The following is a 22,150-nucleotide window of genomic DNA, read 5'->3' as shown; positions in this document are numbered from 1 at the left end:
AGAACTGTTTTTCTGAGTTCATCGAAACTGCCTATATAAAAATAATCTATGAACACTTTCTATCTAAAATATACTGGTATCACCTACCAAGGTGAATATGTTATAAATGAAGTGACATTTCTATATTAATACTGCCTAGAACTAAATCATTAATCACAATAAATTACTTAGTGTCACTGATTGAACATTTTTGTGGAGCAGTAAAGGAGTTAACATAAAAAATGATAGAAGTAAATTTTCTACTGGATATGATTGAGCTCCTTGCCCCACTCATTTTATCAATAACAATACAGAAATGAAAAATTGAAGATTACCATTTTCAGAAAGTTAGTTCTATGTTATATACATAATAATAAACTCAACACAAAGCTCTGTGAACAATAATAAATGATAAAAAATTAATATCTTTTTTCCAAGACCACTATGGAACTATAGAAGTTAAAATGACTATTAATTACAAGTTTTCATTGCCTAATAAGTAATTAAGAAACATGAAGTGATTTCTCTCGAATATTACCAAGATGAGATTCATGGATTTCGTTAAGATCACTCTCTGACAATTTTAATCGGATTCAAATGCAGATCTGCATATTTTGTTTCACATTTTTTTCTGCATGTAACTTAACGGTCTGGCGCCATTTAGAGTTCTGTGGAATTGAGATCCAATGGCACCAAAAGGTTTTATAATCTTGCTAATTAATGAAAAAAAAAACAGCAATTGTAAGATGATATGACAATATAAGTCTATGTTTAACAATGAATAGGGAATCGTTTGTATACATAGTATTTGTCTGATTGAACAAGACTAATAATAAATAAGAATAAGATTGGTGTGTATATCTCTCCTAATATAACTGCACTGAAAACTGAACACTAAGTAATACTCATAAATATAACAAATATCGATATAAGATTCAATAAATAGATTTAGTTTGTAGATAACAATTGCAACAGTAACTACCCAGCAATATAACAAATTATGGTTCAGCAAAGATATTTGTGCACATCTAATTAAAACCATGAGGAGTCCACTTTATTTTGGGTACAATTGATAGTAAAAACAATATAGAGCTAGGAGGCTTAATTGAGCTTGTTACTATCTACCTGTACTTAACCTTCTAAATATTAGGTGAACTGATCACATTAATCTTTTTAATTGTCACTGGTTGTATACAATTATCTTTGTTCTATTATAATCCTCTATTTTTGACCACATAAAAATATTTTCTTGATGTAATGTAAACTTTATTACATATAGTTAGATGACATGACCATCTTTCAATCAGCAGCTTTTCTCACACAAAGATATTCAGTATTTCTTAATTTAATGGAAACAAATATCTTAATATCACTAGAGAAGTACTTGTCTGTTAACCTAACCCTTGCTGTAACAACCTAGTTTTCTCTTTATTAATAATTTTTAGAGTAAAACCAATTAAAACCACAGAATTGACTAATTGGATTTCACAAAGCTCGGCTATAGAAGCATCTCTAATTAAAGTGAGTAGCTAAGATCAGGAGCTAACAAAAAAAACTCACAAAAACTTTGATGTTAAGAAACATTTTGATACAACCTGGAATTTTGTCATTTATTGTTACTCTAATGGCTTCTCAGGAGTTTTTGTGAAACTATGTCAGGTGATAGATGAAAAACTTCAATGTTTAATGAAAAAATATTCAAAATGACGATGTTTTTGATCCAAATTGCACTGATGTTGTCACCAACAAAAAAGTTTTTTTTCTGGAATGCAGCAGTAGATGAATTATTTTAATCTAAATAATGCTCAAATACCCATCTTTGAGAGTCTTCTCCTTTTTTACAGTCTTTAACTATAACAGTTTTACCACTAGAGATATCTGACTTATCTAAACACTTGCCAGAACTTTCATGTACCACTGCTCCTGATTCCTATAATACATTAAATGACACACATTCAAGCTACTTCATAGTTTATAAATACTTAGCGTATAAAGTCAATTAGAAAGAAGGGGTGTTCTCTTTGTTGATTGTCAAGTTTAATCTGAAATTACTGCTCTATTGTTCTTCAACCAAAACATATTAATCCCTAGAATTTATATAGGGATTGAAATCAAAATTAGACAGACTGTCACTATAGCTATAGCTTTTAATAAGGCAGTTATTGTTGCTAATGCTGTATAATATATGATGTGTACAAATTGAAACCAAAGTTTGTTGTGGAATAATCAGGCTAGTTTTCACAGGGTTGGGGCAAGATGTAGGTTTTACTCAGATAAACAATCTACCACATAGATACTAGCTTACTAGTACTGTACATTCCAAATTTTAGCCTACCTTATCATGTTTCCATTTCTGAGTTGCTTTCTGTCTATTACATGGTTCTAATTTCACAACACTGTTGTTTTCACCTTGAGTTGTTAAACAACCCTCTTCACGTCTTATTTCATTCTCTATACTAAAGGAAAATATCTGAAAATAGCAGAAAATAATTAACAAATAACACCCAAATACATACCTAACCTAATGGACCAAATTGAAAAGATAGCTTGCCAGGCAAGGTAATATACGCCCACTGGCAGCTTTGATTTTGAAAAAAAATATTTGGCAGTACAGTAACAATCACCAGTATGAAATATCCAACCTTCTGTCATACACTTCTTTTGAACTCTTTAGGGCGATACTGAATAATATTGAGTATGAGTTATTGCCCTTGTTCTTGAAAATGTGATCAATTTTTAGCTCGTGAAAACTCTAGAAGGCAAATATTAAATCCTCAGCACAGGACTGAATAATAAAACCAAGTTTTGTCAAAATCCAACAAGAATTATGCTTTTTAGTGTCTAAGAGCTAAAAATTGAACGCGTTTTCAAGAGCAAGGGCAATAACTCATACTAATTTTTTTTTGATTTTTCTGATTTTCAATAGGGTTTATCCTTGGGTGATAACAAACACTCACACCAAATTTCGTCAAAATCCGTCAAGAATTGTGCCTTCTACAGTCTTTACGAGCTAAAAATAGAATGCGTTTTCAAAAACAAGGGCAAAAACTCATACTAAATATTTTTTGATTCTTCTGATTTTCAATAGGGTTCATCCTTGGGTGATTACAAACACTCATGTCAAGTTTTGTTAAAATCTGTCAAGAATTGTCCCTTCTAGATTGTTTACGAGCTAAAAATTGAACGCGCTTTCAAGAACAAGGGCAATAACTTATACTTAATATTTTCGATTCTTCTGATTTTCAATAGGGTTCATCCTTGGGTGATTACGAACACTCATACCAAGTTTGTCAAAATCTGTCAAGAATTGTGTCTTGTAGAGTGTTTACAAGCAATTGTGACAGACGGACATGGGTGACGGCAATATACGCCCCCCATTTCATGTGGGCGTATATAAATGAAATGAAATGAATGGAGTTTTACGTCCGGACCAATTTGAGAACAAAAAAAAGCAAAAGACATTGCTAGCTAATTAAAACTTGCTTATATTGATATAATATGTTAAAGTTCACTAGAAATAATTAATTGACATGAATATTGAAATTATTACCTGATTTGCACTAACACCATTTTGACAATGGAACAGTCCCATTTCAAATATTGCTTTTTCATCTCTTTGTAAAGTATCAAGACAAATGTTGCTGCTAGGATTTCTCATCTGAAAGTGACATATATTCAATAAGGACACTAACTACAAAAAGTTACACCACCTCTTACATAAAATTAAAGAAGTTTTCTAGCAAATAAAATAAAAATGCAATGCAACAATTTTCAATTTTTAAAGCACACAAGTTATTTTCAACAATAAGAAGTTCTGAAGTTGACATATAAAACTGGTCTAATAAGTACACAATTTGTTGTTCCACCTCACAATTAAGCTGGATTGGTTGTGTCTATGTTCAAGTATATTTAGTCATGTCTTTATTTGAAGTGGCTATATATGGATACTCACCATGCCCCAAGCATGAACGTTTTCATCAGGAATAAATTTTTCAGGGTAGACATTATCCAAATACCATTTAAAACTTTTACAATGTAATTTTTCTCTTAATGCTTTTCTTTCTGATACATCACCAGGATATTTACCCTGCAAGAAATGAAAAAAGATATAATACTCACAAAGATATCAGTTGAAGAACAGATAATGGGTTGACCCCCAAATGGCAAATTACCTTCAGAGCACTATTGGACGATGCCATCTGTCCTGATAATACTATAGAACACTGTCAAATGGAAAAAAAACCCAAAGTTATTACATCTAATGGTATAATGCATATTATGAGGTTGTTATGAGGGGCAAATCCAGTCAGAGTAAATGACTTACTAATAAATCTTTTCTGTGAGTGTAAAATAATCTTTTATACTCATCCATCCATACTTCAGCTAATCTCATAGAGTTAATACCATGTGTATCTTTATTACCTACAAATACAGAATGATATCAATAAAAATATTGTGTAATAAGTAGGACTGGGTATTGATTACCAAATTGAGATCAATTATCAACGACAGACTACCTATCAATAATCGATTAATAATTACAATATTTTAAATGTAAATACTAAATTAAAAACAGGCCATAATTTTTAATTTCATAAGTTATTTTTGCGTCATAGAAGAATATTCTTGTTTTGATACGTTAATTATTGTGAGTAAGTTATTTGTAAAAGGGAAACAATGTGGAAGAGTTTACTACTTTTTAATCATAAATTCCTAGCGACGTTAAATGATTATTTCGATCATTTTACCCAGCCCTAGTACTAAGAGAAATGGAAAATGGTACTAAAGATATAATGAATTAAAATGGAGATAATGTGAACAATATAGGAATAATAAATGGAAATGATGTGATATACTGTACATGTATAAAGAAATCAAAATTCATGACCAAATAGAGTTAAGAATCAAGGGTAACAAAGTGTCATATACTGTCAATATGACATGAATATAAAATTGCAAATGGAACCTTTAAAAACATAGAAATGAAAATAAAAGATGTTTTATATGTACCAGGGAATGTATAAGGATGACTAGATCTAAAGATATGACCAACTCGTGAACATGGTATAAACTCTAACCTTCCTCCACACATCCATGCCTAAAAACAATAATTGGCAAAATGAAACATTTATATATTTATAGTTACGTATTGAGATTCAAAACTACACTTTCTTGTCCAGTTGAGGGCAGTCACACAACAATCAGCATTCATCATTACCTAGATAAAACTCCTAAATTTCCAAGCTAGCAAGCACGAAACAGCCATATTGTTTCTTCAGAGCATAAATTTTCTATCTAGCACCTACCCTGAATGAAATTTCCAGATTTTCACCACCCCAAACATCCATTCCTGGATCATAAGAACCAATTTCCCAGAAATATTCTCGATTGATGGCAAATAATCCGCCGGCCATTGTTGGCGATCTACAAATGAAATGGTCCAATTTATTTGCACTTCTCTTTACCATTGATATACATATTTGATCTTGATGTAAAATTAATCAGAAATTCATTAAAGGAAATAAATGTTTTTCATATAATCATAAATAAAGAATTATAAATATTAAAAAGGTTATAAATATTAAAGTATGTTTTAGATGTTGCTCATTATGTAAATATCTACATTAATCAAAAACAAATATATCAGTGCATATTAAGAGTTACCGGTACTACAAGTTGCATATAAACATAAAGCTACAAAGAAAATATCCAATTTCTATGCTAATAAATCAGAAGTTTCAGACTATAATTTCTAAACATATAAATTAGACAACACTTCCCACTATTTGTTAGTGTCAGGAGGAAAAGGTGCTTTGGAAAATGGTTAATAAAATGCAACACGTGACAACAGAAAACACACTAGGACTTTTACAAGACCTGTATGTACAAACTGAACTTAGTTTCATATCCATATCATAACACCAAGCCTAATTCTAGATAACTGTATTTATTTATTGTTTGTAATTAAAAAATTAGTAACATTATTTCCAGTTTTATAATTTCAAATTGAATTTATTAAATGACCAAATGATTTTTTCAAATTTTCTCTCAAAAAGTTGGATAAGATACGGTGTACCAGTCAATCACAGCATATAGAATTAGGTATAGTATTCACTGTAAGATTATGATAACTATTAAAATCCCAGAATAATACATTCAAAGAACAAAGAGCATAATGTTATGTTAGTTGTTAATCAAGACACATTACGCTTAAAGTTAATTAATGATCTATTGCCTGAATGTCATTCCTAGAATCTATTCAAATTTATCAAACAGCTAGAAATTGAGTTAAATTGAGATTGAGAAATATTATCTTTCAGGTTACAATGGCACATATGTATCAAATCAAACAAAAACCAAAAAACTGTAAAATAATAGAAACAACTAAACAATGTTTTTCCCATGCAATAAAGAAAAGAAGGTGCAAGCAATAATTTGAAAAATCTTTCAGGCTTATATTACTACCAAGTTTAAACATTATGATGTTGCTTTTCTATATAACTAAACTTTGCTCAGTATATGTCTATAAGTGTCAATGCAACAAAAATGATTTTTTCCATGCAAATCATACCGAACTGGATCTGTATATTTTCGACTTTCAACATCTTCCTTTGGAACAGTTCGCCATGTGAAATGTAAACTCCATGTAAAACCACCAACACTATATCCTCCATTTTTAGAGAACTCCAAGGTTGTATCTGAGATGTCATCAACAATTGGACACAAGACATGACGGCGATCTTGTTGTATACGCCACAGTAAGGGTTCAATCCTATTTATGAAAATATCGAAAGATAGTTTGCCAGGGAAAGTAACAAACACCCACTAGCAGCTTTGTTTGAGACATATTATGGCAAAATGGCAACAACACACAACCATGAAATATTCAACCTATTGTCATACATTTCGATCAGAACTTTCTTCAGATTTTTACCTTATCTGGTCATTACTAATTTAACCAAATTTCCTCCAAATCTTACAAAATCTTACAAGAATATTTATAAGCTAAATAATAAACATGTTTTAATTTATTCAGAAACTGTCTTAACTCAACCAGCTCAACCAGATAGAAGAATTTATGATTTAAGCAGGAATCCAATTCAAATCTTGACTAGATTTTAGATTAAGAAAGAAGACCATAAACTAAGGGGAAACTATATCAAAATGAAGACATACTGACAAACACAATAACAGAGTGCCATAAGGCATTTCCAACATCACTACCAGATCATATAACTGATTGTCCATAAACCTTATTTCAATACAATTTTTGTTTCGAACTAGACACCTGTATGCTAAAAATTAATAATACATAACATCTGTTGATATCTGACAGTAATGATGATAATATATCTTCTATTCAAGTAAATAAACAGTCTAATATCTGTTATTCAGGCAAAATATCTATCATCATTTAAAGGCATGTAAATCATGTTGAACAGCAAGAACATATGTCTATACAATACACTGAAAAAGACTTAATGTTCATTATTTTCACAACAATTAAATTTTAGTTAAAAATTGAAGAGTAGAAAGTTCTTGCACCCAATTAGTAGAACAAGTTTCAGTACTTTATTTGTTAATTGAAATCGTTACCCTCACCAACAACATCAAGTCCAAAACATATCGACAACAACAGAATCATTGTTTTTCTCCCACTAAGACTTACTTGACTGGGTCTGTATGTTTACGAGATATTTTGTCCGCTGCAGGGACAGGGCGCCATGTAAAATGAAGACTCCATGTGAAACCTCCAACATGGTAATCCTGATAGGGGGAATATTCAAGGGTTGTGTCCATTATATTAGTAATAATAGGACAAAGGACATTTCTTCTATCTTGATAAATTCTGTAGAGCAGTGGTTCTATCCTATATGGGGTCAGGTAAGAAGAAAAATATCCATCAAGATTTTTAAATAACACCTGTCTGTGTACAAGATAATTATTCTGCAACTTATATGAAATGAGTTACATCTTTCAAATTAAATCTTAATAGTTAGAAATATAAAAAGTAGTTCGTAAATACAACAACATCTGTCAACAATGTGGGAAAAATGCCACATGACTTACATGTAGGTGGTTTACAGCTTGTGCACAGAATATGTCTAATTATATGCTAAACGTTTAACACTTTTCAGAATAAATATATATAACATTCAATATTATTGAATTTCAGCTCTAGATATTTATCTATTTTTGATGTTTTAACTTAATTATTTTACTTTAGTTTTATGTTTAAGTATATTCCCTAGTTATATCACCTATCAACAATTTTATAGTAGGTCTATTCAATGTTATCATCATTTAATTTTGAATTGTTTTTAAACTTACAGAACACAGACTCTGTATATTAATAACTTTAATCCAACTTGGCCAATCAAACAAACATGTTTAACATTATGCTCTTTGTTCAGTTAATCAAGAGAATAAAAAACCATAACATCTCCTCAAAATCAAGGCAGCCAAACAGAAGCATAGAAGGGATTTTGAAAGGTTAACAGTAGAAAGTGCATTTGTGAATGTTCACTTCCAACTGGTCACAGCACTATTACCTAATAGGATCTATAGAAGATTTTCTACGCTCCTTCTCACGTTGAGGAATGGGTCTCCACGAGAAATGAAGGCTCCACCAAAAACCTCCTACTGAGAAGCTACCAGTGCCTCCATATTGCAAGGTTTCTTTATCTAGAAGGTCAATTTCTGGACAAAGAACATTGCGACGATCTTCTGCTATTCGAGACAACAGTGGTTCTAGCCTGTCAAATACTTAACATATTAGTAAAAATAGATGGTAATAAGGCATTATTAGAATATAAAAAGTTAACAAACTGTGACCAATAAAACAATCATGTTAAGACAGATATTATATTCTAATATATACAGCCTTAATGATAAAGTGTCAAAACTTAGTGTTCATGTTAATCAAACCTTCTAGTATTATCAGATTTTTGTTGAAGGCAATTTCATACTATCTTATTAATTGCCCTTGCAACTTTTTCGCTAAACTGATCTCTTACTACTTAACTCTTTTCTTGAATTAAATTCGCCCCACATGGTGCAGAAAAGTAGGATGTAAAAATCCATTCATTTCATTTGAATTTAATTCACACATAAACATATATTTGTTAATATGATCATTTTTAGAGAAGAAAATTCATGTTTGCTTTCTCTAAAAGTAAATATCTATCCAAGTCAAGATGTTAATATTTCTTCAACAATTCGCCAGCTGACATAGATAGAGGTATAGTATATTATCATTCAATATGTATTAATATTACCATGATAAAACATCAATAAGATATTGATTATTGTATTCACTGTCACCAAATATTCAGAAAAAAGCCAAGGATTTCCTATACACGCTTATCACTATTTGGGCAACCTGTTGCCAAGAGTATTCAGTGGGACTAAGCTATTGCTTTTCTGCCTTTAATTGGAGTAACCTATCACATGTTTTTCATATACATGTATTATCAAGTACTTACCAGCCAGGACCTGCTTCACAATGAGAATCTAAGAATATTAAAACATCTCCAGTTGCTGGTTTAGCACCTTCAATTCTAGCTCTAATTAATCCACATCGTTTACTAGTACGAACTATTTTAACAACACCATCTGACCATGTTTCAGCAACATACTTTTCTAGTTTAATACCCAGTTCAGCTATAAAATTATATTGTTGAATTATAACATGATGGGTAAATGCCAAATGGCGGCGCAAACAATGTTCATAAACCAGGGATAGATCTTACATTTATTCACATCAACAGAAATATGGTACCCATAATAACTAATATTTAAAGGGACAGATTAGACATTTCAGGTGTTTGATTTGAGTCTTGAATGTATGTAAATAGTAGTTAAAGTGCTAGAAACTAACAAAAATTAGGGCTGCAACCATTCACTGATGAAACGTGATTCTTTCCTTCTTATTGAATCGTTGCAGTCCTAAAATAAATCATATTATTCCTTAACAAGTGGTTGCCTAGCAAGATACGCCCACTTTCCTGATCCATTTTCAGTATATCAAGGGCAGTCACCTATCTGTATCAAATCATACCAAAAATCTAATTTGTGCAAGATATTGTTAATTTAAACAAAGACACATTATTTAATAAAATTCTGACATAACTGTCACCTCTATCGCCAACAAATTTTGATGCATTTTTACTGAGTCATGGGAAATAACTCAAATTCCGTTGATCGAAAAATTGTCAAATTATCATTATAAATGATCATACCAAATTTCATTTAAATCGGACGAAAACTGTAGTCTATTGTGTTCACAAACAAATTTTGACACATTTTTCATAAATCAAGGGCAATAACTCAATAACCATTCATCGAAAGATAGCCAAATTCGAACTTGTCCAAGATCTCATCATTATATATATTCACACCAAACTTCATTGAAATTGGATGAAAACTGTAGTCTCTATTGTGTTCACAAACAAATTTTGACGCGTTTTTCATAAGTCAAGGGCAATAACTCAAAAACCGTTCATCGAAAGATAGCCAAATTCGAACTTGTCCAAGATCTCATCATTATAAATATTCACACCAAATTTCATTGAAATTGGATAAAAAATGTAGTCTCTATTGTGTTCACAACCAAATTTTGACGCGTTTTTTATAAGTCAAGGGCAGTAACCAGTAACTCAATAACGGACATAGGTGACGACAATATACGTCCACATTATAATGTGGGCATATAAAAAATGGCTCAAACTAGGAATTACCCTTTTATTTCAGTATGTCTTTTCTATATAAGCTTATATGTCCAATATGACATTTTTTGACTTTCATAATTATGGACACACATCGATTTGAACTTTAAGATGTTAACAGTGAACTGTAAACACTAATACTCATTAGCTTAGCCGAAAAATGCCAATTTTAGAGACTAAAATACAATTGGTCAAAGAAATGGCGAACCAGCCACCATAAATCGCCTTTGGTGTACTTACGCCTATCACTAAAATCATCCAGTAATATCACTTCTTCTAAATATTCTGGTGGAGATCTATTTATAACACTATGTACTGTACGTAACAATGGAGACCAGGCTTCATTATGAAAAATTATAACCACACTGGCTTTAGGCAAAACTTTTGGATATGTGATTGCTTTACATCTAAAAGAAAAATATAATATTACTGATATGGGTAAAAAGCTGTAATAAGGTACCAGTAATTAAGTAATGCAGTTTTTGTTTATAAATAGAATATGAAACAAAAGTTAGGACACAAATAGTTTCAATTTAATTTTCTATACCACTCCTGATAGAATTGGCAACTGTTCATCATAATAGGCCTTTTCCTATCAGGCTACTAGTACAGGATTTAAGATTTATTAATCTAACAAAAGAGTGGTCACAGCAGCCCGGTCGCCAGGAATGAATTGGTGCTGGGGCTCAGATTTTAAAAGCCCAGAGAACAAAATTCTGACAACTTTGAGGAGACAAAAACGTATCAAAATCTATATCTTTTTGATTTTGTACAAAGGTACCGGTACTGTAGATGATTAAATCTTTTCCTAACTGAAGAAGGTTTTGCTGGGGCCCAACCCCCACGCAATATATTCTTAATTCATATTAAGATCATTATAAATTTAGAAATTTTCAACTGAACTTGATCTGTATCTACTCACTTAGGATCTCTAACATCTCTTACTGCCCGATCGAGGGCTATCTTGTCACTTGCAACAATGTTGAAGGCTTCTTTAGGCATCAAAGCATCAGCTCTTTTCTTTTCTTCTCCTTCAAGTCGCACTGGCTCTCCATATTCCCCTGGTCCTGAACGAGATCCTTCATTTTTCTGATACTCTAAGAATCTTCTTTTCCTCAAGGACAAGACATCATCTTTTGTTTTCCAACTTGACAAGTCAGACCAATTCTTGTATAAAAAATAACAACCAAATAAAAACGTTGACAATGTGAGATATGTCCAAAATTTGTTTCGTCGTCGAAAAGTTATCCTCATCTTATTGTTCTATATGATGAAATGTTCAAGGCACTTGTTTGTAGGACGGAAGAAATGAAAATAACAAGAGCTTGTCACCGGTTTTCTATCTTAACTTGCCATAATGTGTGACGTAGAAAGTAGGTCAAAATAATTACCACGTAGGTGATAATTCACGAAACGAAATATTTTAAAATTCAAATTACATTATCATTTCATAACATTATTCGCTTTATCATTACACCATATTGACGAAAGTTGTTATTCAATAAAATTTGAAGATTCATTTTTGATGACAATCGTTCTAGGAAAATTTATTCTTTTTTTTCGTTTCGTATTCAAATTTTCTGAAGTATGAATTTTAAAATACAGGTATTATAAAGGTGTGATGTCAGGGAAATTAGCAGACGATGTTTTTTTTATTATCATTTTTTCTTGGGGCACTGTACAACGTGTAACATAAAATAACCTAAAGGCAGAGTAAAGATTGCAATCCAACCGAATATAAACGATAAAATCAAGCAGAAACGATAAGAATTAAACATACCTGAAGCATAAAGTAAATAATGGTTTTTATTAAACGCAAATAATAACAAACGGTAAATTTCTTTTATGTACCTATCGTTCATCTGAGCAGAATAAATAGAATAAAAATATTATCATTACAATATCAAACCTTATGAATGAATGAAATGAGATGAAACCTATTTGTCCAACTTTTCTGTACCATGTGGGCTCACGAAGACGGACAACGCCATGCAATGAGGGATATTTTGCCAGGACAGGGGCATTAGCCTCTTTTTCGATTTCCAACTGTGAAGGATCTTGAACGTACACGATCAGTAGCCTAGCACATGGGGCCTCGGTTTAATGTCCCATGGATCCAAAAGACAATTAATAGGCTACGGTACGTTTTTTGATCATTCTTAAAACTAACTGAACATTACTAAGTTTATCAGGACTTGTAAATCTCCCACTACCAGTCCTTAAACATCACCTACTTTCAGTCCACAACCAGTCCCTCAACATATCATACCACCAGATCAACATCTACTACCAATCATATAACATCCCATATTACTAGTCCAACAACTTCCCCTCTCTACAAGTCCAAAAACATTCCTCAAAACCAGTCCTACAACATCCCCTATTACCCGTCCAACAACTTTCACTAGCGGTACAACAACCTCTCCTAATAATAGTCCTAAAACATCGCATAGTAGCAGCCCAACAACATATACCTACAACATCACCTTAATCAAATCCAATAACACCCCCTACTACCAGTTTACCAGCATCTCCTACTACAAGTCCAACAAACCCCATAAATACTACTCCTGCAACGACTACTACCAGTTCGACTTGAGGTAAGATAATGTTGTAGGACTAACTAGTAGTAGACGATGTTGATGGACTTGTAGTAAGCGAAATGGTCGGACTGGTAGTAGTGAATGTTGTTGGATTGGTAGTAGAGGGGGTTGTAGGACTGTTAGTGGGGGAGGTTGTTTGTTGGGTTTTTGGGGATGTTGTAGGACTGGTAGTCGATGGTAAGTTGGTGTACTGGTAGTAAGGGGAAGTTGTTGGACTGGTATATGGAAATATTGTGGTAGGGGATATTACATGTCTGATTGTGAGGGATATGGTTGGACAGGAATTAGTTGAAGTGGTTATAAACTTTTAGCAGAGATGCCGACTGACTGGTAGTAGGGATTGTCGTTGGACTGGTAGATGGAGATAGTGGCGGACTAATGGTAGGGGATGTTACAGGACTGGTAGTAGGCAATATTGTTGGACTGGTAGTGGGTGATGTTGTTTGACTCGTAGAAGGTATGTTTTAGGACTGGTAGTGGAGACGTTGTTGGACTGGTGGTAAGAAATGTTGTTGGAGTGGAAGAAACAGAATATGTTGTTGGACATTTTACCAAGATTACTAATATTTCTTTTGGAAACCAATAATGACAAACTTTATCAACACTAGAATGTGTGAAGACAATTTTTATACGCCCACATCTCTCTATGTGGACGTATATTGTCGGCACCCCTGTCCGTCCGTCCGTCAACATTTGCTTGTAAACGCTCTAAAAACTAAAGTTTTTGATGGAATCAAATGAAATTCGATATGTGTATACATATTCATAAAACGAAGATCAAGTTCGAATTTGAGCTATTTTCGACCGTTAGAAGCAGAGTAATTGCCCTTGCCCCAAAATCTTGAATATGCTATTACTCTCTTAGTTTTCAATCGATTTTGATGAAACTTAAAATGGATGTTATTGGACCTAAATCGAAAGGTTTAAGAAAGTTTAGTTTACTTCTGATTGAATTTAAGGCTTTTTCAAGATTTAGGCCTCTTACGTCAGTTTTGATGAGTTATCGCCCTTTAACCTCTATACAGTAAGTGCTTTTATCAACATCATTTGCTTGTAAACGCTCTAAAAACTAGATTTTTTGATGGAATCAAATGAAATTCGGTATGTGTAGACATATTCATAAAACGAAGATCAAGTTCAAATTTGAGCTATTTTCAACCGTAAGAAGCAGAGTTATTGCCCTTGCCCCAAAATCTTTAATATTTACCATCCGCATGCCGCGGTGGGCGTATATGGCTGTGGTCCACTATCTTTTGGGATACAATTTATGATTCTTTTTGAGTAATGTATATTTTATTTTGATTTAATTTAATTTTCATGACAATAACCTTTCATTTCATCATTATCTCACTTATTGTTTTATTGAGGCCCAAGATCTAAGACTTTGTCAAATTTTGATGTTGACGGGCAAAGTAAGCACAGCAATTTGGCCACGAGGCTGATTAGGTTGTGTTATTCTCAATCAGAAACATTATGTTTATGTCTATCAAAAAACCAAATATATCTAGTGTTGTATTTCCGTTGTAATGTATATAATTTATTGTGATATCATTCCCTTATCAAACTACAGCGTTTACAAAAATGCAAGAGTATGATATAAAGGTGCTGTAACATGTAAAGAACACATCATGCACACTTCTATTTTATAAATATTTTCTAAACGGTCATTTTGGCCCATTTATGAAATATAATCTCGAAATTGTTTCCAAAACTGATCAGCGTAAAATTAAGAACTGAATTTAAGAATAAGTAGATGAGGTTGGTTAACGTTTAACCTAGCTCGGTACAAAAATCTCACGATGATAGGCCTATATTCTTTTTTACGTCTGATATCACGATAATGTCGCTAATATTGTCCAACTTTAAAATTTTGACACCAAAATTACTAAATTACTACGGGTGCCTTAGAGGCAAAGTTATGAAAAAAATATAGTATCGAGGATAGCGGCCGTTTTGAATTTCTCAAGTGGAAATATGTCCAGAAAGGCTATTTGATGCAGAAAAAAAAATAAAACATTTTATGTTCTGCAAAGCATACTTCTGTTTAAATTTAATATTCAAGTCAAGGGAGATAAATCTAACCGGTCTTTAGTGTAGTAGACAGCAAATACATTATACGAGAGGTTTTTAATTTTTTTCTTTCAGGTTCAGGATCCCTGATCGAATGCGTTACCCCCTTCCCTCTATGAATCCTTACTATTTCGTGATTTTCTCAAAGTTTTTCCAGCAATCTGGAGAATATAGCCTGACTAAATTATAGATTTAAATTATACTGAACGGATAAAGAAACGTCGCAAAGAACAGAAATACTGAATTGTTTATTCAAATTTCAATAAAACAATAGATAATTGTCAGAAAACAACAATATTTGGCACAAAGGATTGTTTTGAGTGTCGTTCAAGTTATTGCTATGATCACGTGATCCTCACAGATGGAGTTGAAAGTCAGTATCTGGTGTGTCCACCTTGTGCGTTGATAACGGCCTGGCATCTTCTGTATATGGAGAGGCACAAACGATTTACAGACGCCATTGGAATCTGCGCCAAGACTCTTAGGAAAGCTGGATTGAGTTCTGCTGCATTTCTTGGAAGCGGTAGGATCTGGTCTCTTTCAACCGCACACTTCTTCGCCACACCTTGCCATCCGCGGTGGAAATGCAGTACCGAGTCTCTGAGAACACGTGAATCCTCCACTGCTGATGCCGCCAATGCTGACGATGATGGGTAGTGAGCACCGGACTCCTGTATGGGTGGCGACAAGACAGGATCTAGAAGGCGATTCGATTTCGAACGGTATTGGAACTGATGGGTCGCTGATGGTGGCCAATGGTATGACGAGCTGTCTGTGCTGCTGTGGTGTATCTGTCATGCAGATGTTGCCGCATGATATAGCGATCTTTTTTGGTGTTATCAGTCCTGTTGGTGGTGTTATAATTAATCCGAAGTCTCTCAATGGGTCGTATACTACAGTTAACTTGAGGACCTTGTCCGGCATTTAATCGTCCGATGGCTTGTTCACGTTGTTGGGGGTTTAGACGTGCCGTGAGCTCGCTGTCTTCACACCAATTGAATTCTCAGGAGTTTTGTTTTTATACAGAACTCTGTTACGTGTTGAACGTACACCTCGATTTACCCCAGCATCACTTACAACTTGCTCCCACGGCCACCTGACAGTTCCCCACTCTTAATTCGAACACAACCGAAATTATTAGTTGAATGTCATAAACTGGCCTCTAATCTAAAAATACAACGCTTCTTTATCTGTTCAGTATATAATTTCCACTATTTTGAGACTAGACTACAAAGTTCCTCATAACTACCCAAAAGTTCAAAATTTCCCCTAGGTTGAAAATCCCCGATATCCACAACCGAATGAGAAATCTGGTCAGAATACTGCTCTTCGAATCACCTGGCGATTCAGAGAAATATTGACCGGAGTGAACCGCTCATATGGAAAGTAAATGGGGCTCATGCTGACTTTTAGGTTCCGTCAGTCAGGTGTTGGACACCGAGCTGACCGTAATACATAATATATATATATACAATAGAGGAATTTCGGGGCTGTGAAATTATGCCAGAAGCGTCGATTTATTCATGTTATCAATTGAATATTTTAAAATACAATACTTAAAACACTTGACGAGTTTGATACGAGTTCAGAATTATCAGTGGTTAGGAATTGTCAAAGGCTTTCAATGCGAATTAATCAGATAAAATTAATATCCGAATCTTTCAAAGTAGATTTGAATCTGAAACCTCACGTGACTTAAGTTGATACGAATTTAAGAAGGTAAATGAATGAAACACAATAAGGTTTAGCATACGATTGTGGGAAACTTGGGAATTAGGTAATCAAAGGGGCTACAGAATTGTGCCTTTAAGAGTGTTTACAAGATAAAATTGAACGGGTTTTTAAGAACAAGGGCATTAACTCATACAAAATATTTTTCAATTTTTCTGATTTTCGATAGGGTTTATCCTTGGGCGATAACGAAGACACATACCAATTTTCATCTAAATCCGTCATGAATTGCACCTTCTAGAGTGTTTACGAGCGTTTCGAGAACAAGGGCAATAACTCATAGTAAATATTTTTCGATTCGTCTCATTTTCAATTGGGTTCATCCTTGGGTGACTACAAACAACCATACCAAGTTTCGTCGAATTCAGTCAAGAATTGTCTTGTAAAGTGTTTACGAGCAATTGTGGACGGACGGACCGACGGAAAGAGCTGACGGCAATATACGCCCCCCATTTCATGTGGGCGTATAAAAAAAAGACCTGTAAATCATTTAATGTTTTGTTCTCTTGGCATTTTAAAACTGATAAAATTTTAAAAACAACAATTTTTTATGGAATGGCCAAGTTTAAAGTAAGGTTCAGTAACATTTAATACTCTTCTCCCTCTTCTTCTTCACCCTCAACAGAGTCAACACCAACTTCTTCATAATCCTTCTCGAGGGCAGCTAAATCTTCTCTGGCTTCAGAGAATTCACCTTCTTCCATACCTTCACCAACATACCAATGGACGAAAGCTCTCTTGGCGTACATAAGATCAAATTTATGATCAAGACGAGCCCAGGCTTCGGCAATAGCAGTGGTGTTGCTCAACATACAAACGGCTCTCTGTACTTTGGCTAAATCACCTCCTGGTACAACAGTTGGTGGTTGGTAATTGATACCGACCTTGAAACCAGTTGGACACCAGTCGACAAATTGGATGGTTCTCTTGGTCTTGATGGTAGCAATAGCAGCATTGACATCCTTGGGAACAACATCACCTCGGTACAACATACAACAAGCCATATATTTACCATGACGGGGATCACATTTGACCATCTGGTTGGCTGGTTCAAAACAAGCATTGGTAATTTCAGCCACCGATAGTTGTTCGTGGTAAGCTTTCTCGGCTGAGATAACTGGGGCATAGGTAGCTAATGGGAAATGGATACGTGGGTAAGGTACCAAGTTAGTCTGGAACTCAGTAAGATCGACGTTCAAAGCACCATCAAATCGGAGAGAGGCAGTGATTGAACTGACGATTTGACCGATAAGTCGGTTCAAGTTGGTGTAGGTTGGTCTTTCAATGTCCAGATTTCTTCGGCAGATATCGTAGATGGCCTCGTTATCAACCATGAAGGCGCAGTCGGAATGTTCCAGGGTGGTATGGGTGGTGAGGATAGAGTTGTAGGGTTCTACCACTGCAGTTGAAACTTGGGGAGCTGGGTAAACAGCAAACTCAAGTTTGGATTTCTTGCCATAGTCGACACTCAATCTTTCCATAAGGAGAGATGAGAAACCAGATCCGGTTCCACCACCGAAGGAATGGAAGATCAAGAAACCTTGAAGACCAGTACATTGATCAGCCAGCTTCCTAATTCTGTCAAGGACTAAGTCAATGAGTTCTTTTCCAACGGTGTAGTGACCTCTGGCGTAATTGTTGGCAGCATCTTCTTTACCAGTGATAAGTTGTTCTGGGTGGAAGAGTTGTCTGTAGGTACCAGTTCGGACCTCATCTGGAAAAGAATAGGCACAAGTTTAAGACATAAAATAAATATATTTTAATAATTGTAATTTACGAAATGTTCTAAAAAAAAAAACCAGTGAAATCATTGATATTTGTAGTGGTGGAATTTTGGATTAGATTGAGAGATAAAGGACATCATCAATACTACTCACCAATGACAGTTGGTTCCAAATCAACAAAGACAGCTCTTGGTACATGTTTACCAGCACCAGTTTCACTGAAGAAAGTGTTGAAGGAATCATCTCCACCTCCAATAGTTTTATCAGAAGGCATCTGACCATCAGGTTGGATACCATGTTCTAAACAGTACAACTCCCAACAGGCATTGCCCATCTGGACACCGGCTTGACCAACATGGATAGAGATACACTCACGCTGAAATTAAATTGGTATGATAGATGGTATATATTTAACTATTAACCTTTAGCACTCTTTTTTGTTATTGAAATAAAGCGAAATGGAATATTAAAGACACATTAATACAACTTTGATTGTTAAATCCCTAAGTCATGACTCATTTTACTTATTCTAGAACCAACCAGATTCGGATTCTACTGTACATCGACTATGTCTGCCAATAAACATTACGGTGTTCAAAACGATATGTGTATAATCGATATAAGAATGGATACAAAATGCCGTCTAAGGACACCTGTTGCTAATTGTAACAGCTGATCACAAAACTCGTTCTATATTGTAGCTAATTAGACAATAACCAGTCTTCAAATGTCCCCTTTGTTATATTTAAATAAGATATTTTAGAGTAATTTTAAATGCAGATTTAAGTTGGTGAGATGGCAATGTATAGCTTAATATCGGCCCACTGATAACGACCCTAACTAACATTACCTGTATGCATTATATTGTTTGAAATGACGTCAATCTAGTTGTATTCACCAAGTGGAGTGATCCAGTATTTATGTCACGATCGGTCAGGTTGTTAAACTTGTTTAACCATGCCCTAATTTAGACTACATTGTCAACTTGCCAATATAGCGGGTCAAACGGATTTAAACAATTTCAAAAAGATTTTTAAAAAGGATAATTCTTAACTAAATAACTATGAGATTCACAGTTCATTTCAAATTAAGACCGGGAATACCAATAGTGTGCCCTATACCGGCTTCATTGGATTGACCTCAATAAACAGTTTGAAAACGTGCAGACGATCGATAAGGAAAATGGCGCCCAGTCAACGGAAAACTATTATCATGAATCACGTACCGTACATTTCAAATATTTCAAACAAGAAAAATACGTGATGTATTTTGTGGTATGACTCATTTTATCACCATTGTTATAATAGTAGGCTATAAGTCTACAAGTTTTATATTACAGTCTCCCACTTATGTGACCTTTGTGAAAATAAGACGACATTGAAATTCTATAGACAATTACGCATCAAATAAAACCAATTGATAACAATGGTATATCATAAGATATCACAATCAAAATCGAAATAATTGCATTGATTGAAGTTAAGAACAAGATCCAGAAGCGTTTCCAAAAAATACCAATTGATCCAGATACATTAAGTATGAGCATTTTTAAAAAACTATGTATTCTGGCTCCATTCGAAGAATTCAATCGTAATAGAAAACAATACTCACCATTTTGTAAGATTAAGTGGTAGATTTTCAACTGAAGAAAAGTAGAAAAATATCAGGCAGACCAAACCCTCACAGTACAGCTGTAATGTAGCTCGAGTGAGACTGTGTCAACTTGTGACTAGCGAGCGGCAAATTTGATATATATACCCCAGCAAGCCATGTTGCTATAGACGCTTTTGTTTGATTGGTTGAATCAAACGGTATAAAGAGAAACCAACCTATCACGTATGTTGTTAGTAACGGTTGCTGAAATAAAGTTGCCACGTGACTCATGTTGTAGTGTACTGCATGTTAAATCTTGTCCATGTCATTATTCAAAATTGTTGCCAAAAAGACCTGTTGATAAAAAGATGACAACAATTTTAAAGAAAGATAGATTAGCTTATTTTAATTTTTCTAACATTTTGGCCTATATTTAGTCCTACAGACCAATCAAAATGTTTACAAAATCGTATTCTATCTTTTTTTTAAGAATTGAATCATTAAAGTTCTCCAAAATAGTACTGAGACAACCCAAGAAAAAATTGAGAGAGAATTGGAAAGTATTATTTCTTGTGAGGTATATTTGAAGGAATTATGTGATTTTCGTTTAATTTTAGTACTTCTGAAGATTTTTACATAATTCAAGGCGCAAAATTAACTCCCGAAAATAACGATTAAATATTATTGATACGACGTAGATCAAAGCAGGCCAACAATTTTAAGCTCTGTTACAAAAAAAACAGAAAAAGAAAGGTTTTCTGGTGTCAAAAAGAAAAAAAAATGTATTTGTGAACAATGGGTCTAATCAAATTTGATTATTTGACGAGCAGTCATTCATTATTTGACAACTGTTATTTGTTTACGTTGGTAACCAATGCCAACTTGTAACTTAGTAAGGGGTATTTGAAGGATTGGACATGGATACGGGTAGAGTAAATTCTATACCCGTGATATCGTGATTGTATTAGTGAAACTTTGAAAGAATCTTAATTGTTGTCTGTTTATAGCAACATGCCCTCACAAACTTAACTAAGGCCAATAGACCAACCAACAGGACAGGGGTTTATTATGACTATAAACTTAATCTTTTGTAACTTGAACACTTGGAAATAGGGCCTAGGCCTATAGGACTGTTAGTATTATTTATGGTGGGGGAAGGGGGCACAAATTTTCTAATGATGCTAGCAGGAGAATACATCTAGCGATTTTGGATATGGCAGGAAAATAGATTCTGCTTTTTTTATTGTCCAGGGTCCCTAACTATACATTACTGAACCCATAGGCTACAAACCAAACACAAGGAGTAAGTCAGGAAAATAGATTCTGCTCTTTTTATTGTCCAAGGTCCCTAACTATACGTTACTGGACCCATAGGCTACAAACCAAACACAAGGAGTAAGTCGATATTGCCATTTTATGCTCCGGTCAAACCATACAGGTGGTACCACTTTTACAATCCTATTGAGATTTGGCTTAGGCCTATTGAAGATGCTTTTGTGATGTTAAAGGGACACGATGCGTCATTCGACCTATTATAATTTAGTCTCAGAAACGGACATTTTTTGCTAAATAATCAGGAATGGTATTTAAAGCTCACCGTCAATATTTTAGTCTTAAAGTCCATGTGTGTCCAGAATTATCCGAATGTTAAAGACACTTTGTGATATATAGAAAAGACATAATTATATAAAAATAGTGAGTAAAATTCCAACTTAAAAGTAAT

At 33.9% G+C, this 22,150-nt stretch overlaps 2 protein-coding genes across 2 annotated transcripts; both read right to left on the bottom strand.

Moving 5' to 3' along the window:
• Nucleotides 1-1,500: 1,500 nt before the first annotated feature.
• LOTGIDRAFT_198292 (hypothetical protein) lies at nucleotides 1,501-12,055 on the bottom strand. The gene is made up of 11 exons (XM_009069003.1): nucleotides 11,629-12,055; nucleotides 10,947-11,113; nucleotides 9,465-9,642; nucleotides 6,551-6,751; nucleotides 5,286-5,403; nucleotides 4,990-5,077; nucleotides 4,304-4,401; nucleotides 3,932-4,066; nucleotides 3,530-3,637; nucleotides 2,315-2,449; nucleotides 1,501-1,909 (listed from the first exon to the last, which is right to left on the bottom strand). The coding sequence occupies exons 1-11, from the start codon at nucleotides 11,958-11,960 to the stop codon at nucleotides 1,769-1,771; spliced, it is 1,701 nt and encodes a 566-aa protein (XP_009067251.1). The 5' UTR covers nucleotides 11,961-12,055; the 3' UTR covers nucleotides 1,501-1,768.
• Nucleotides 12,056-17,587: 5,532 nt separating this feature from the next.
• Nucleotides 17,588-20,569, bottom strand: LOTGIDRAFT_223558 (hypothetical protein). The gene is made up of 3 exons (XM_009069002.1): nucleotides 20,446-20,569; nucleotides 18,988-19,210; nucleotides 17,588-18,824 (listed from the first exon to the last, which is right to left on the bottom strand). The coding sequence occupies exons 1-3, from the start codon at nucleotides 20,446-20,448 to the stop codon at nucleotides 17,698-17,700; spliced, it is 1,353 nt and encodes a 450-aa protein (XP_009067250.1). The 5' UTR covers nucleotides 20,449-20,569; the 3' UTR covers nucleotides 17,588-17,697.
• Between the last annotated feature and the right edge of the window lie 1,581 nt (nucleotides 20,570-22,150).

Source organism: Lottia gigantea (genome assembly GCF_000327385.1).
Source record: "Lottia gigantea unplaced genomic scaffold LOTGIsca_97, whole genome shotgun sequence".
NCBI classification, from domain to species: domain Eukaryota; kingdom Metazoa; phylum Mollusca; class Gastropoda; family Lottiidae; genus Lottia; species Lottia gigantea.
This window is presented reverse-complemented; position numbering and strand designations above follow the sequence as displayed.

Coding starts and splice junctions, on each gene's coding strand:
- LOTGIDRAFT_198292 (XM_009069003.1), bottom strand. CDS start 11,960: ATGAGGATAACTTTTCGACGACGAAACAAATTTTGGACATATCTCACA. Junction 9,643..10,946: donor GGATGATTTTAGTGATAGGC/GTAAGTACACCA, acceptor ATAATTTTATAG/CTGAACTGGGTATTAAACTA. Junction 3,638..3,931: donor ACGTTCATGCTTGGGGCATG/GTGAGTATCCAT, acceptor TGTCACTTTCAG/ATGAGAAATCCTAGCAGCAA.
- LOTGIDRAFT_223558 (XM_009069002.1), bottom strand. Junction 18,825..18,987: donor TTTGGAACCAACTGTCATTG/GTGAGTAGTATT, acceptor ATTCTTTTCCAG/ATGAGGTCCGAACTGGTACC.